A 16426-nucleotide genomic window follows, 5' to 3' on the forward strand; every position below is an offset into this window, starting at 1 on the left:
ACTGAATATTTTAATGATGCTGGTCTGGAAAAGGATTCACTGTCTTTGTGGTTTGTCATGCTTACATTATGGAGCCATGAACCAGCCAAGCCAAGAGGTCCTGCAAGCAAACACCTCTCCATTAACCAGTTAATTAAATGGAATAATGCTACAAAATAACCTCTTGTCTTTTCAATGTATATAGTGGTTATACCTTGCACAGGAGTGGGGGATAGTGAAAATACCCAGCTACCCCCGAAGAGTTGTCTGTAAGAAAAAGTAGGTGGTTAAAAACACATTTTAATACAGACAGTACATATGATTCAGCAGTTTCCCTGGAATACATGAGCCTCAAGAGAGGTTATTTTTTAGAAAAATAAAATAACATCTGGCAGATATGGAGCAACACTAGCATTAGAATATTAGCATAGTCGTGTTTCTGGCCACCTGATGAATGCAAATCAAAAAGTCATTCTCGTTTTAGCTCAGTTTTGGTCTCTACCAACACCTGAGGGAAATATCTGGCGGTTCATGTGCTAAATGTTACAAAAATGAGCTGAAAGATGCTATAAAGCATAACTGCAAAGTCAGGTGATCATTTTCAGTGAGTTTGTCACATAGAAGCAGTCATGTGATCCATTGTTAATTTACAAATATTGGTTATAGCCGTTTTCCACCCCTTTAGATGTCCTTCTGTTCTGATTTAATCTGTCTACTCTCTTAATATCTGTCGTTCTCCGCACACATTAACTGCAAACTGCCCCCATCCTGCAGACATTTTGACAGAGAGCACCTCCCAAAGCCATTTCAAATGTATGACAGTCCATTAAACTGCACTGAAAGCACAAATAAATCTCACGAGGACTTCTCTTAGTGGTGTTAATCTTTCAAATACAATACCTATCACCGTAAGCATTTTTATTTTTAGCTCAATACAAACACCACTGAGTTACTTTTATTTCTACTTGAGTGAGAGGTCAGCAGTCAGTTTGAAACATAAGGAAATTAGCAGGTTATTTCTTTATCTTGTACTACAGATGTGCACATAATATGTTGGTTGAATTATAAATTTACTGTTGGCAAATGAAGCAACGTAAGCATACTTATATTATTCATTATTACCTAGCCGTAAGAATAACCTCAAAACCCTGCTCTTATAAAATTGATCATGAAGGCACATTAATTAATTAACAGAATTAGACATATCTTCTGAGACATAGGTGCAAAATGTTTAAGTACATCAAATTTAGCACTAACCTTATAAGTCTAAGATGTCATGTCAGGTGGCTTAGAAATTGTGTGAAAGTAAGAGATCTCTAATGTTATGTCTCACACATATGTCACTCTTAGGCTGATGAGGATCTCCACAATGTTCTGAAACTCCAGCTGCTGGGATGGCAAACAACACAGGGCTGGAGACAGTCTTTCATTTTCCTACTTGTTGCACATGGCATAAGCCTAAGAAAACACACACACACACACACACACACTAGAGACATAACGAAGCACAGAGACATGGAGACATCAGACGAGACTCTCAAACTAATGTTGGGGTTGTTTCCCATGAACAACCCCCACCCTTCTGTGTCTATCCCAGCTGCTGGGATTTCTTTCTCTGCGTCGCTCCCGCCGGTCCTATTGTTCTCCGCCTCATGCTGCCAACCTCTCACCCCTGACCCACGACTTTACCCTTTTCAAACCCTCCAGCACTGTCCCCCCGACCCTCAAGAAGGAGCAGAAACCTCCTCCTTTAAGCCCCAGCCGGTGCTACCCAACAGACCAGCTAGTCAAACCCCATCGTGTCAGGATTCATCGCCAGCCCTATGACAACAGAGCAGACGACTCCGAGATCACTTTAAAGCCATTGTTCCACAAGGATCTCTTCTCGTGTCTCAAAGCCCTCCATCCTGCGGCTGGATCCTGGAACCTGAACCTGACACTTCCACCCCTGCAGGGATGTGTTTGTCCTCAGACTCATGATGGAAGCAGTTAAGATGTGGACAAAGTGCTTGACAATAAGTATCAAATACAGTTCACCACAAGAGAAATATGGAAGCTAATATAAACTCTCTAGTGGTTGGTATACACTCTCCCCTGGCTGACCTCTGCGAGAGTGGGTCAATCCATTACTTTATTGCTTTAAGCACTGATAGGCAGTTTTCCAACAGCAGAGACTATAATGACCTTTTGTTCATCATACTGGACATTATAAAGCATTTACTGTGCAAAGTGAAACCCATTTCTGGCACCATCTGATGTGATGCAGTCACTACATCATAATCAGTGTCTAAACATTTACACTCTCACAAATGTATTCTGTGCACACTCCACCTTTCAAATTATGTGGATGACTCCATAGATGTAAATGCATTATGCATACTGCACACAACAACTAACTACACACAGCCACTGCTCTGTCACTACATTAAAAGAGTCATTATATTTCTCTTTTTTTAAAGATATGTAGCTTTCAGGGCAAAAAGAAACAAGGCATCTCAAATTCAAATGACACTGAAAACAATAAATACAGAAAATAATTCTACAATCCAGATGCTCAATTCTTTCACAACATTGCTTTTCCATTTTCAACTGTGGCCACTCTATTGTTCCAGTATTGTTTTCCCATAGAGTAAAGGTTAAAAGCTAAGATGACTTATGAGACCTCTCACTGGTGTAGCAGTAATAATCACACTGCTAACTGATCTCTCCTCTGGTGTGCCTGCGGTTACGGGGTTCATGCTGTTTCTCAGACAGAACATCTGGGATTTCCTCTGCCCTGAAGCTGCTGTTAGCAGGTATTTTTCTTCTTTCCTTTGAGGTGAACCTACAGTAAGTAACCTTAAATGAGACCTTAAATAAACCATCAAGTGTGGTAATGGTAAAACCATCACACATTACTGAATGACTCAGTTGTGTGGGTTTATACTACTCCAAGTAGAATATATAAAAAAATAATAATAATAATCAAATCCAGCATTCAACAATTAAGTCAAATTGAAATTCATCTTCTCAAAACCCCAAACACTCTGTCGATGAAGCAAACAACCTCCCCAAACACTCTCCCTCAGCTATTGGGTTTCCTGCAGCTGTCGTTTTATTAAAGCTCAACTATTGCAGATTTTCATCTGCTTGGCAGAAGTGCCTCTTCCTGCCTATCAAGCCTTTCTCTGGAGGATAATAAGCAGACAATGAAAACTCTACATTGGAAACCTTTTTTCTTGGGCAGGAAAGTGATTACTGGCAGGAGAGAGAATGAGTGTGTCCAGTGGTTTCACTGTGTCACATGCAGCACCACATCACGACAACATGAGCCAAGAGGAGTCATGATCATTTCCTGCAACATCTTTGATAAGCAACACATAAAGCTGTGGAGAAATTAGTGTAAGATAAGATTTGTTTTTGTGACAGCATTATCACAAAAACATCACTGAATATCTCATGTAAGATTTTACACATAGAGGCAGAGAAAAAGTCATAAGGGGTTAGATGGGTATTCATTTAAATTCCTTCTTAATTCATCCCAAAGCATAGCATTTGGTTCCATCCAAATGGTCTCAGGCTGTCTGGCTCTTCATATGGTGAACATTTCTCATTGGAGTGCCGGGGTACCCCAGATGCTTTTGTCTTGCGGTTGTTTAGCAGCTGCGTAAAAGCGGCGAGGACAAAGACCTATCTGTGGAGGGTTGAATACACTCAGTGGGCACACAGCCAACAGCTCAATCCTACAGGCTCCCACAGTTGAAAAGCAGACTAATGCATTCTGCTCTCACTCCTTACATATGATCTTACAGGGAAATTAGCTGGAGGCCCTATTATGTCTTCTCATTTCACCTAAATACTTTCTGAGCTGTGGTTACATCGAGCTCCTAAATAATAATCTACAAAGAAGTTTTTGAAACTTAGAAACAATACTTGCACATTCTCCTTTCTGCATACATTGTGCTGAAAGAACCAACCATCTTAGCTGACACACCTCCTCACCCTCATCTCTGGAGTGTGGAAAATGATCAACATAGCATCTTTGACAAACGGTTTCTGAAGGGAGATTCTGAAGCCTGGGTTTGGTTTTACTGATTGCCAGTTAATAAAGCCAAACATTTTACATTTGAACTGACCCACAATAGGCTAATATACCTGTTGATAAACCCAACATACCCTACTTTTCTTTAAGTCTTATTATCTTATTTTCTAAATAAATGTTTCAAAAGTTGGTCTGTCTGAAAACAATCATCGGGTCCGCATATGAACATTGAAACAGGTCTCGCTTGCAGTAATTATGCTGACCATTAAGAGATGTCTTCCCAAAGAGAAAGCAATTTGTCTGAAACCTATGGACGCCTTCAGCGGGCGTTCAGACTGAAAACAGCTCTGTGTTAAAACAAACGTAAGGGTTTGCGTTGGTGGGGGCGAGCTGCTTCAGGTACCGGTGAGACATGAATTACAATCCAGGAAATCCAGTTTGAGTAGTAGATCAGTGAGTATGAAAGCTTCTCAGATGCCAAAACTGTCGAGCCAGAACCAACTTTTACACGTTTTTTCGGTGTGAGAATTCTGCACTGGCACCCAAACTACTTTGTTGGACTGATTTTTTTTTCCACGCAGGGATAAAGTCGGTCTGAACGCGACCTTAGATTGCAACTTCTGCAACTGGCTTCAGTATTTAACCCTGGTGGTCGCCCCCACACATCTAATCCTCTGGCCCAGATCCCGGCCATCACAGAGTAGAGGCATTGGCTTGGACAGGCCTCTCTGACACACAGTTTTGTTTCAAGCAATCACACTGTTCAGTCACACTTAACATTAGCTGCATCATGATCTATTTACTTGCTTACCCAAGAGTGGCAAGAGAAAACAGGTCATTCTGGGAAAACATTATTGACTTGTTTAATCGATGTCCCTTGCCCATGGGATATGGAGAGCAAATCAAGGCATATGCAGTGGTCTTGGTGCCATAGCAAATGTGGTCATACAGAGTGCTGCAATGTGGTTTACTGTAGATGGCAGAACATCCTGCATTGGGGCTGGATGCCTGGATGAGTGAATGTTCATCAGCTGCATGGGCTCTTTGCTTTCCCCAGCCTATTATTTCCCACAGGCCTTCTGGAACAATCATCTGACTGCAAACAAAAACTGATACAGATTGCTGCTCCACTGGCACATATCACCTCTGCACTCTATGACTCATGCCACCATATTGTAAAACTGAAGAAATAAAATACACAGTATTATGCCATGTATATGGCAGTTTAACCTTGGAAACCATGGGTGTCTTTAGTCTTGCATATAAGATAAAGGACTGATTGTATATGTTGGCATATTTTATTCAGCACCAGGGTTCAGCCACCTGCGTATACAGTATCTGAAAGCCGGTGGTGTTTTTCATATAGGGTATTTTCAGATATTTAGTTCAATGCCATCCCGTTTCTACTATGTGGCAGTGTGACTGACATCTTTTTAAGGATGAACTTGAGTGTACACACACACACACACACACACACTGAAATACCCACGCACCCACTTGCATCCCTTCTGTTCAAATGTGAATAGGCCTTTAGTAAAAGTGACAGCAAAGGCACAAGGTTGAACAAGCATCCCTACTCAGGAACTTCTATTTCTATCACTTCATGTCACAATACTCAATGTCTCTCTTTATTGTCAGAAGAGTTACTAAGCTCAACAAATTAACATGACTGCTCTGCCAGACCTGCCAGGCTGGAGAGAAACAAAACATACTGTATATAATAAAAGGCAGAGGAAAGGAAACCCGGGGAGAGAGATGAGGGATATTTCAGAGGAAACAAAGTTGTGCAGGAAGGGAAGCAGGAGATGATTAAACTACGTAAAAGGGGTTTCTTTCAGAGCTGCACAGTTGCAAAACGTACTGTATGGGCCTCATCTGCTGTATAATTACCAAAGATGCTCAGTCATATCCTATGCCAAATGGAAAGAAGCCCAGAAAGCATGCAACTATGACAGCAACTACCTCATTATAGGGGATATTCAGCGTAATTAATGATTGCAAACCAAAGATGAAAAGCAATTTAGGAATTATTGATGGTGACATAAAAATGTAGGATCAGTCATAAAAAGGTAGGCGCACACTTTATTTAGACTGAACCACATTTCCGTCTCAGGACATTCAAGGAAAGTATCTTTTTGGAGTTAACAGTAGAATGCTTTGATTCAAACTAAGAAAACAAAAGAGCAAAGTTAAATTTCTCAGCTCATTCTTGCAGTCCAGTGTTTTTTCTCTGCATCTCTTGGAAAGAGAAGCATGTGCATGACCTACAGTTTGCCTCTGAGGACAATATCGCCATGAGTCAATTAAAAGCAGGGGGAAATTATCTAACTCTCTGTTATTGCTCTGCCATCAGTTGACAAGTTGTTGATTCTGAGAGGGCAAAAACACCTCTGCTGGCGCAGCATTTGCAGTCATGGGTCTTTCCTCTCCTCAGTTTCAGGATGCAGGGTCACAGCACATGCAGTCCACCACATGTGTCTGTGACAGTGATGACTGCTGATGTGTGAGCTAAATAATCAGACACTTTCCAGATTTCCGAGTTCAGACTGAGGAGGAATGCACCCCTGAGCCACTTCACAGACACACATGTAAAAATCACTATGAAGGACACCATCCAACTCCTGTGTTTGTGGATAATCAAAGAACAGAATCAGAGGATTTTAACATTAAGTCTTCACTAAAATCAAGAGACTATTAACATTTCACATCAGGTTAAGGCCTCTACTTAGCAAACCCATGAGTCCGTAACAGCTGAGCCGCTGAACTACAGCAAGATATTAAATTAGACACATTCAGAACTGTCAGCTGTGATTAACTGTCTTTTTCGTGAAAGTCTCAAAAACAATGATGTAACATTTGGATCTGGTTTGCATCCAGCCTTGATGACCTTTTCCACAAGACCACCATGCTGAATACAAAACACTCCGACTAGAAGGTTCACGAGTTTCCATAAGGAAAATAAAACTTTCCCTTTTTTGCCATCAGGATCTGGCTCCAAGAAGAACAGGCACAGTGTTCACAGTCGTGTCCATAATTTGCTGTATTTGATTAGTTCAATCTCCTGCCATAAGACAGCTTTAAAAGTCAAGAACATAACTGAATTGCATCTATAAAAGTTGAAAAGATAGTTAATTGTCCACACTGTAAGAGAGCTTCAACCCTGAAACTACACTTTTGTCCCATGTGTTTAGTTTACAAGGAGGCTCTTGGCAGCCAAATACTGTCGGGTGGGCAATTGTCACAGGACTAACCGAGAACCTAACATGATATTTGTGGAAAATTACTTGCTGTATCTCTCTGACTTGAGCTCAGCGGACTGACGCCAAGTTATCCTCCCACATCCTTCACTCAGGCCAATACTCTGTTAAAACGTTCCCCGCAAGGACAGAGGAGAAACTCCCTAAAAAACATGTGGCCCCTCTGCGAGGAGAAGGTCACTGTAAAATCAAATCCGAAACACATCATATAACCTCTGAACGACATCTTCACTTCAAACTTCAAGCTTCGGCTTCAAGACATCCTGTTTATTTTGGGCTTCATGCACACATTTAATCCATATTCTGTTTTCAAAGCTATTTCACATTAAACACAGCAAATCACAGCAGAGCAGTACGATATCTATTTCTCTGACACAACAAAAGGCAACTTTTACAGCTAGCAAGTCCGCAAATTAATTTACTCATGCCCACAACAACAGGCTATACTATTTCTCCTGAAAGGGCGATGCAGAGTCTTTGAATGTAAAATGGGAGCTTTAGCAAGTGGACAATGCACAAAGGTCGATTGCCATGCAGAGTAATATCCTCTATGAGACAGTGAAAGAGGGTCTGTGGGGAATTAGTTCACAGGGTATCCGCTCTCAAACTTGCAAATCAGTGAATTTCTCTCTCTACATTAAGAGCCACTGAAGTCACACAAAGAAGCAGCCCCAAATTAGGAGTACAAAGACGTCTCTGTGAGAGCTTCAGAGCGAATTAATGAGCATTGATACACATTCGCACAGAGTGTTCTTCATTGGCCTCAGCTGCACCGAGGCGAACAACACAAGTCAATAAAAGCTGCCTGAAAACAACGCAAAACTCAAACAAACTCAAAAATGGTAGAATTACAAATATTAAATATTGAGTGTACATTTGGTGTTGTTTTACTGTAAAATATCTAGTCCGGTGCAGGATGTGAACAGTTGGGAGTGAAAGCTGGGTGTTTTTCCTGTGTACCTACTATCCCATCTGGTCCACAGTTATCACCGTCTCACAGCCTTAAAGTTAGCAAGAAGTTACTAAGCATCCATGGCATGAGCGCCTCACTCCTCCCATACATCCCCATATTGGGAGCACAGATGGCCAACACTTGGGACTGATTTAAAGATGGGACAGTCTCAGCTCAACCCTTCAGATAGCAATTACAAGCGTAACACAGGGCATGCAGGCTTCAGCTATGTGGAGCATCTGACTAACATAACATGTTGGCTGTCTTGTCAGTGTTTTCCAATCATTTTTAGCCATTCTTTTCCAGCAGAACATACTTTGCAGTTTGGTTAGGAAATACCAAACTTTCATCTTTATGACAATCATAATCAAACACTGGAACATGATCAATTACTGCTGACCAATAGTGATCAACAAAGACTGATAATGAAAGGTGTGGCCAGTTGAAAGCAAGTTTTAATCAAATAGTTCACCCTCAACACAAGAAACAACTGAAAGCATGAGTAGGAGAGACAGTAGAGGCAGCAAGTTGATCTGGACTTAACACCTCTGCAGGCTCGCACAGAGTTGACTGCAGGAATCCTGACAGACTTAATCTCTCTAATCGCTTTCCTCAAGTTGCTTCAGCAGGCTGCTCTAATACCGATTCTCGTAGAACCGGGTCAGGTAAACAGCCCCGTAACTGCAGCACCAGTAGTAGAAGTTTAGTTTACGTTAAAACAATTGGCGCGCCCGAAAGTTGGAGCGACAACAAAAAAAGTGTGATGAATGCTGTCATCACGAAAAGGCGAATATTTTATCCGTATTTCAGCTACAGCCGACTGAAGCATTTGATGATAATAAAAAAAAAAATCAAAACTTACCCATTTTTGTAAGTTTCCCAAAAGCACCTGAAGTTAAGCGATCAGCTGAAGGTTGAGCCCCGGCTACACTGATGTTCCGTCCTGGGATGAACACTGGCCGCCTGGCTGCTCAAACACTCAACGCTGCGTCCCTTTGGAGACAGCCCGTGTGACGTCACCACAGAGGGGATTACCCCCCCCCCCCCCCCCCCCCCCCTTAGCCCCTCAGCTCCTCAGCTCCTCAGCTCTAATCAGGACGTTTCACTGGTCACTCAACTCATCACGAGCCACTTTTATCTTGAAGCATTCCTGCAATCCTGTGCCCAATGCCCTCCGGTAAACATAAGACTGGTGTCATAAGCATTATCACGAAGTTGATCGCAGCACAAGCCTTCTCTGTGGTATTGTTCACCACTAACACATAGTAAGACAGTGTTGTGGATAAAGTGTTATCAGGTCAGCTGTATCCAACTGACAACTCACAGATGAGGTATTATCACAGGTCAAAGACCAATGGAAGCTGAAGAGTCAGGAATCATTCTTGCACTGGTTTGTGCCTCTCAAGTATTAACACAAGTATTTACACTCCAGTCACAGAGCTACGCATTTGTTTATCAGAATAAATTAATGAAATAGATCTGTGAAAAATCCAGAGGGCTGTTGTAAGACAATTGCTGCTGTTCTGACGGTATTTTTCAGACTCTGTTAAGCATCTGGATTCAATAAACTATCCATCCACTGCACAATACAAATGCAGATCCCCAAAACATCAAATTCCAACTCTCCTTCTCCCCATCTACCCATGTCCATTTATATACATATGTGCACACAAACATGTATGGATCAGTACACCCATTAGTGATCTACTGTTGCACATGTATTTTACATACATAGATTTACAATATATGTGGGAAAACCCCCAAGAGTCACCCTTTTTGCATACATACTTACATGCATATCCACATATGCATGTTGGTGCATAAGGTGTTTGATTTGAAAGATATCTCTCATGTTTGAAATTAACTCTGAGGACTGATATAAATTCACAAAGATGAGGCCTTTACAGAAACAATGCCCATCACCATCAGTTCAGTGTGCTGGTTGCCCGGTATCCAAGGAGTTCTGAGCACCCCCTAATCCAATCCAATCTTTTCACTGGTGGCCAAGTGGCAACTCTCAATGGGTTGTTTCATGGCCAAACAGGGCATCTGCCCAACATGGCAAGCACAAAAGCCTCCAAAAGACAAATATTTAACTGGTCAACTTCAGAGTTGCAAAGACAATGCGGACCTTTTTTCGTAAATATATATTTTTTAATTTCAATCCACTGTGCACATTTCTTTTTTCTTTTTTGTTTGTGTTCGCTGTCACTTTGGGGCTGTAACTGTCAGAAAGACAGGTTTTCTTTTTCAGTATTTTCACCTTTGTGTTTCTTTCAGCTGTAAATCTGCTTGTGTGGATTCCCAACAATACAGATCTGCAATTCCTGCAAATAAGCTCTCTAAACATATCAAGTGTCCAATACATTTTTTGAAATTATTTATTTTGTGTTATACACCACATACAGTAAGCAGGTGTACAGTACAGAATTTGGCTGAATTAGCACAAGACAGTAGAAATCTGAATCTCCATAAACTGGAGGTCCAGTGAGCTCTCTAGTGTGCTTTTTGACTTTCTTTCAGTCACTGTACATGAGCTGCAAGTCAGTGTGTGAATAGAGGATCTGCATGGGAACATTCCAGCACTGTGCTGGGTGTTACAGCGGCCACGGCAGCTGGCAGACAGCAGGCATGCAACTGTTATTAGGGTGGACCATGGCAAAACAAAACACATCACACAAAGCCTTTTTATCTGACATTACACAGTACATATGGCCATGGTCACTTATAGAGCAATACACCCAGGACGTTTTACTTTACTGGCAGCTGCTGTATTCTGCCGCAAACCTTCAGTGTTTTTTGGGGGGATATTCATGATTTTGTTGTGGTTCAGACTTAGCAATCCAAGCAAAGAGCCAATATTATTTACACAAGGGAGCAGCTAGTTTGTGTTTTTCTCTAAATAAAAGCTTTTTTGTCAATGATTGCAATGCCATCTAGTTTATTAGTAATTAATAGGTCAAATAAAAAAACAAAAAATCCATTTTAATGACATTCTGGAAACACTTTGTGAATACAAATTGACACTTAGCAGGTTTTGCTGTCCAGCACTGAATCAGGCCCTGGACAAAGCTGTTTGGAGCTGTCAGCCCACTGATTTATTGAGTGTTTGATTGGTGCAAACTAATATCCCAAATATCTCATATGGGCAAAGTATCAGATACAGTAATTGTGTTTTTCTTACCAAAGTGGCACTATAAGGAGTTACAGATGAGGACCGAATATTTCTTGAAGCAATTTTTTCTGTTCTAATTAATGTTGTGTTTCTAATTAAGAGTAAGCACGGTGAAACAGGGATGATGGCAGGCAGTGGAGGCAAACTGAGGTAATCCTGCAGCGTCTAATTGCAAATAAAGAAAAGCTGTTGAAGCGCTGCACTAAACACTACAGCCACCATGGTTACAAACCACTGGGAAAATGGCAGACACCGTGAATGGGCTCAAAATGAAAGGTGGTTGGCAATCAGATAAAATGTTAAACTCCCCGGTTGGACATTTCTGGGCTGCAAAGCGTTCTTTAATGTGTCGGCTCAAAATGCTGCATAACAGAACTTGAATGACAAAACCTCTCTGCTCAAGTTGGTGATCAAATAACCTGAAAGATTTTTTAGTTTCAAAATAACACAAAGCATTGCAAAATGTCCCTTTTACCGGGAGATTTGCAGACCAGTACTGAATGTGTGCTGAAGATAATCCAATTGATTACTTCAGTTTTTCCAAATACTTTTCTTAGGGCAAACAGATGTTAAGAAATGCGTCAGCAAACATCCAGTTACTGCACACGTTTACTGAAAAGGCTCATGGAGGTTGGTGCAGACAAACTCCTTCCAGCTCAAATGTTTTGTAGCCAGATCTGTGGGCGCTCATTATATATGGACATACTTTTCCATGGTTCAGCAAACACAGATAACATATTCTTATATACACATCTTTGTACTTTTGTACTTTGTGTCTGTATTCTTCGTCACAGAGACACTGTCATTGTATTTCTCATAAATAAACCCTGGCTACAGCTGCTGGTGATATTTTCACTTCAGTACCACATTTACACTGTGAGGAGAAAACCGTAGCTGACTTTCAAGTGTCAGTTGTTCGTAAACGGTTAGAGAAAATTCCCACCTTCTCGAAACCCACTGAATATTGCTCATTTGAACATAAGCACAACAACTCAATAGAAAACTAGGGAGAATGTAAATAACTATAACACGTGTTGTATTTTTATCTAAAAATCAACCGCCTTTGAACTCAGAGAATACAACTGTTCCTGAGACTTTGACCTTGGAGTGAAGTGAGCAACATATAAGGTTTAGTGTGGAATTAACATCAGGTTAAGTATTTGGTGGAAAATAATGTTACATTGCCAACGCAGGGAAAAACATAGATGAAAAATATTGTTTACCACTACTCTCAAAAGGCTATCAAAAGAGTTTAATCTATTCAACTTGCTTATTAAAACTAAATCCTGCTTACAAGTTGAAAACATATGCCACTTAGTGACAAAGTATGTTTGTGTTTGAATCTTTCATCCAGTGTTTTTTTCTGCACTAATTCCCAACACCACTGGGTATTTCTGATATGTCAACTTTTATTGAATCTTAAAATTGGCCTAATCAAGTGAGTTGGGGTTTTAACATAATAAACTTCATGGAAGGGTTTTTTGTAGGTATGTCAGTCTCTGCTGGAGGTTCAGCAAACATCACCAGTGCTTATGTGTCAAAAACAGACAGTGGTGAACGACTCCAGCAGGTCAGGGGGAGTGATGAACATGTAAGCAGTGCTGAGCTCATTTAATTTATCACCCCGGAGGCCCCAGGCAGACGGCAGTCACAAAGCAGCTCGACGCACAGCTGTGGGGTGGACAGGAAGTTAGATCCAGGCTGGTTGTCTCCTCAAGCCCATATGTAAAACGAGAGAATTAAAAAAATCCCTGTGGATAGACGTGCATGAAATGGAGTGAGAAAATAGAGTCTAACTGCAGTATAAAAGTGCCGTAGATTGCGTTGCATCTGCAACCCTTGATTTCTGGTGGTGTTAAGAGTGGAAAGAGTTGGGAGTGGCCAGATTTGGGAGGACTCACCAGACAGACTTAAACTTTGGGAATGGAAAAACAACGAGCAGCTATGCACATCCTCGTGACTCTGCCTCCAGAGATAATTGGGTCACTGCAACTCTGTTACTCTCTAGGCATACAGGATGCATCAAGAAGAAACTATCCGCTGAACGTTGAATGTTAAAACGTTCCTGCTCATGTGAAACATGGAGATAACTAAGACAGGAAAGATGTTAAAATGGATACACTTCAGAATTTGTTCCTCTTCTCAAGCAAACATTGCCCTAATTACTGATGTAAACTATTGCTCAATTCCTTCACCACTCCCATCCTATGTTGGCCCAACAGCAGTGGCCATGGTCAGGGAATACATTACACTAAATTATTAATTCTAGCAGATAAACTTTGTGTTTTAGGCCACATTTTACATGTTGTTTGAAACTGTTTCACTGATAAATGTGGCCTATGAGCACATTACTGCTTTTATTGTTACAGTAACTGAACACATGGCATCATAGACAGCAGCCTTAATACATGTCAATACTTTGCTTCCATCTAGTGGATGATTTTATGGTGGCCCGAGGTGCAAAGGACAAAAACACTGAAAAAAAAGAGTTGTTCAGATGCACTCCTGCCAGTTGTGGTCTAACACAGCATAAACCTTCAAATATATTGACTTAACTTTTAATGATTTTGAGTTATTTTTACATATTGAGCTCAAGTGCAGAAACTGAGTATAGATTTAGCCTTAGATTCTTCTGCTCACAAAAGTCTCAATCTTGCTCACTCTGATGATATATCTCTGTTATGCTCCATTGGCTTTGACCTTTGACTCTGTAAACACCATGAAGTCGCATGCAAGTAACAGCTGGAAAAGCACAAGTGTGCATGATAAAATTAATGATGGCTCTATTCCATTTAGCTGCTTTGAACGAAGTTATTAGTAACACTTGTGCTTTTCCTACTTTTCCTACACAGTGTCTGCTGTGAAAAAGGCCTTTGACAAAATGTATGGAGGGGTTTCCAAATGTTGTTATAGTTTCAGACTGTAGTGCTGCAGGTTCAAAAGAGTCAACAGTTCATCTTTGAATGAAGGAATTTAGCATGATAAAGAAGTTTACACACACAAATTGAATGTCCGCATGCACTGACTGTGGTCATGGACTTGATCTGTGATGACATCCCTCACGCTGGGGTGAAAATCAATACGATTGACCAGGAAGATTACAGTATCACAGAAAATGTGTGGTCTTATGTAAGTGACAGGCAAGGTGTGGAGCAGTAAACAGATTCTCTAACATATTTTGTTCATTTTAATTACACTTTTTTAAAATCACCATAAAACAGATTGCAGATATGAAAAGAAGTTTGTTTGTCTTTTTGCTTCCTTGAATGAAGATGTTTTTTGCCGCATTTTGTTTTTAGATACCATTGTGTGATTTTGTTAACTCTATGAAGAGTTTTTAGATGACAACACAAACTGGAGAATGCATTAACCATGTATATATAGTATTACCAGGCACGATTGTTAAATTTATTGTATGTTCCTTGCTTTAAGTTATTATTTTATTTTGTTTAAATCTCTTATGTGTTCTTATGTTTTTTGTTTTGTGATTCATGTGTTACTTGGCTGCAATTTCCTATTGGGATTAATAGAGTAGTCTATCTAAATATGGCTGTGTTCTCCGATATGATTATGTGTTTTGTCCAATGATGTTGTGCTTTGTACATCAAGGCCACTGTATTTGGATAGTGTTGTGCCATTTCTTATCACTCAGTAACTCACAATGCAGTACACCAGAGGAAAAGCGTTAATAAGAGTTAAACCTGTGGAACAAGTAGAACAAAGCTTGACTGAAATGTTTTATTCACAAATTAATCAAAAGATAATGTTTCTGTGTTCAATCCAAACCCATTCAGTCTCACTCATTAGTTGGTTTGGATCGGACTTGACAGAAGTAGACGGCTGCATGTACAAATGGCTCATACAAGCCATGCTGTCTGCTTGTCAGCAGATTAGTAGGCATTTTCAATTAACAAATGGCATCAATGTGATTCTTCTTCCTATCACAAATGTTGAAAATCAAATTTCTCCAGAGGACTCCTGTTATGTTACTTGACAGATTAAGAAAGTAGCGCGCCTGAGTTTACCTGAGGGAAATTATCAACTTGTTGGATGACAGGCGACTTATTTGACTTATGTTATTTGAATGGTATCACCTCCAAGCAGCTGCTCCCCTGTTGACTCCCCTAAGTGTGAAATGAAAGCATGTAGTCTTGTGTGTGCATGTTTGTGTGCTTTACATCTCTGTTCTTTGTGAAGTCTTAATATTTACATTTTTTAAAAATACATAAATCCAAGGTACAATGAGTCATTTACTGGATTGTGAAAAATAAAAAATTTTGTAACCACTATTTTTGAGATAATTTACCAACACTTTCTTGTATATTTAGCAAAAGTTTGTTTTAAAGTTTTTGTTTGCTAATATTTTTGGAGACTTGATTTTTTTTTAGGATATTTTTGTCAGATATTTTAATATTTTTCATTTATGTTACTGATAGTTTTGTCAAATATTGTATACATAAATAATATAATATTATACATAATATTAGTAAAATATCCCCAGAAATCAGTAAAATATCTGAAAAACATTTTTGCAAATGTCAGCATGCTGACACGCTAAACTAAGATGGTGAACTTGGAAAATATTATACCTACTTAATTAATATTAGAATATTAGCATTGTCATGGTGAGCATGATAGCACAAGGACCCATGCACAGCCTCACAGATTTGCTAGCATAAGGCTGTGTAAGTTTCAGTAATTATTCATATTCATTCATATAATCAAAAGTATAAAATGACATGTCAAGTTAGGACATTATTATAAATGTTCACAGTAACAGTAAGATAAACAAAAAAAAGCAAACTAAATCCTATCAAAGTGTGACAAAATTAGTATCTAGTAAGGAAGCAATGGTTCTGACAGTTTTTAGATGCTTGAAATAGAGCGTTAACTGCTGCATCTGATGGAAGCCCATCTGCTGTTGAACTGATTTGAATGTTTTAATTATTAATTTGCTTAGGTGTGATTACTTTTACATCTTCTATTGTCACAGATTCCTTTCTGTTTAACCTCTGTTATGTCTCCCTGACCATCTAAAAGAA

The 16426-nt window shown here is 39.9% G+C and overlaps 1 protein-coding gene across 2 annotated transcripts in view; it reads right to left on the minus strand.

Moving 5' to 3' along the window:
- gpm6bb (glycoprotein M6Bb) overlaps nucleotides 1-9221 on the minus strand; it is a 28054-nt gene extending 18833 nt beyond the window's left edge. Inside the window, exon 1 of one of the 2 annotated variants that reach the window (XM_038720622.1) lies at nucleotides 9072-9221. In XM_038720622.1, coding sequence (XP_038576550.1) covers nucleotides 9072-9075 — 4 coding nt within the window. In that variant the 5' untranslated portion in view covers nucleotides 9076-9221. Of the gene's footprint in view, nucleotides 1-193; nucleotides 242-9071 lie in introns of those variants that run through there. The other variant, XM_038720624.1, reaches the window with a different exon arrangement.
- Nucleotides 9222-16426: the final 7205 nt, after the last annotated feature.

This window comes from Micropterus salmoides, unplaced genomic scaffold (genome assembly GCF_014851395.1).
Source record: "Micropterus salmoides isolate LMB-PRFRI ecotype aquatic unplaced genomic scaffold, ASM1485139v1 Ms_hic_scaffold_15, whole genome shotgun sequence".
In the NCBI taxonomy this organism is placed as follows: domain Eukaryota; kingdom Metazoa; phylum Chordata; class Actinopteri; order Centrarchiformes; family Centrarchidae; genus Micropterus; species Micropterus salmoides.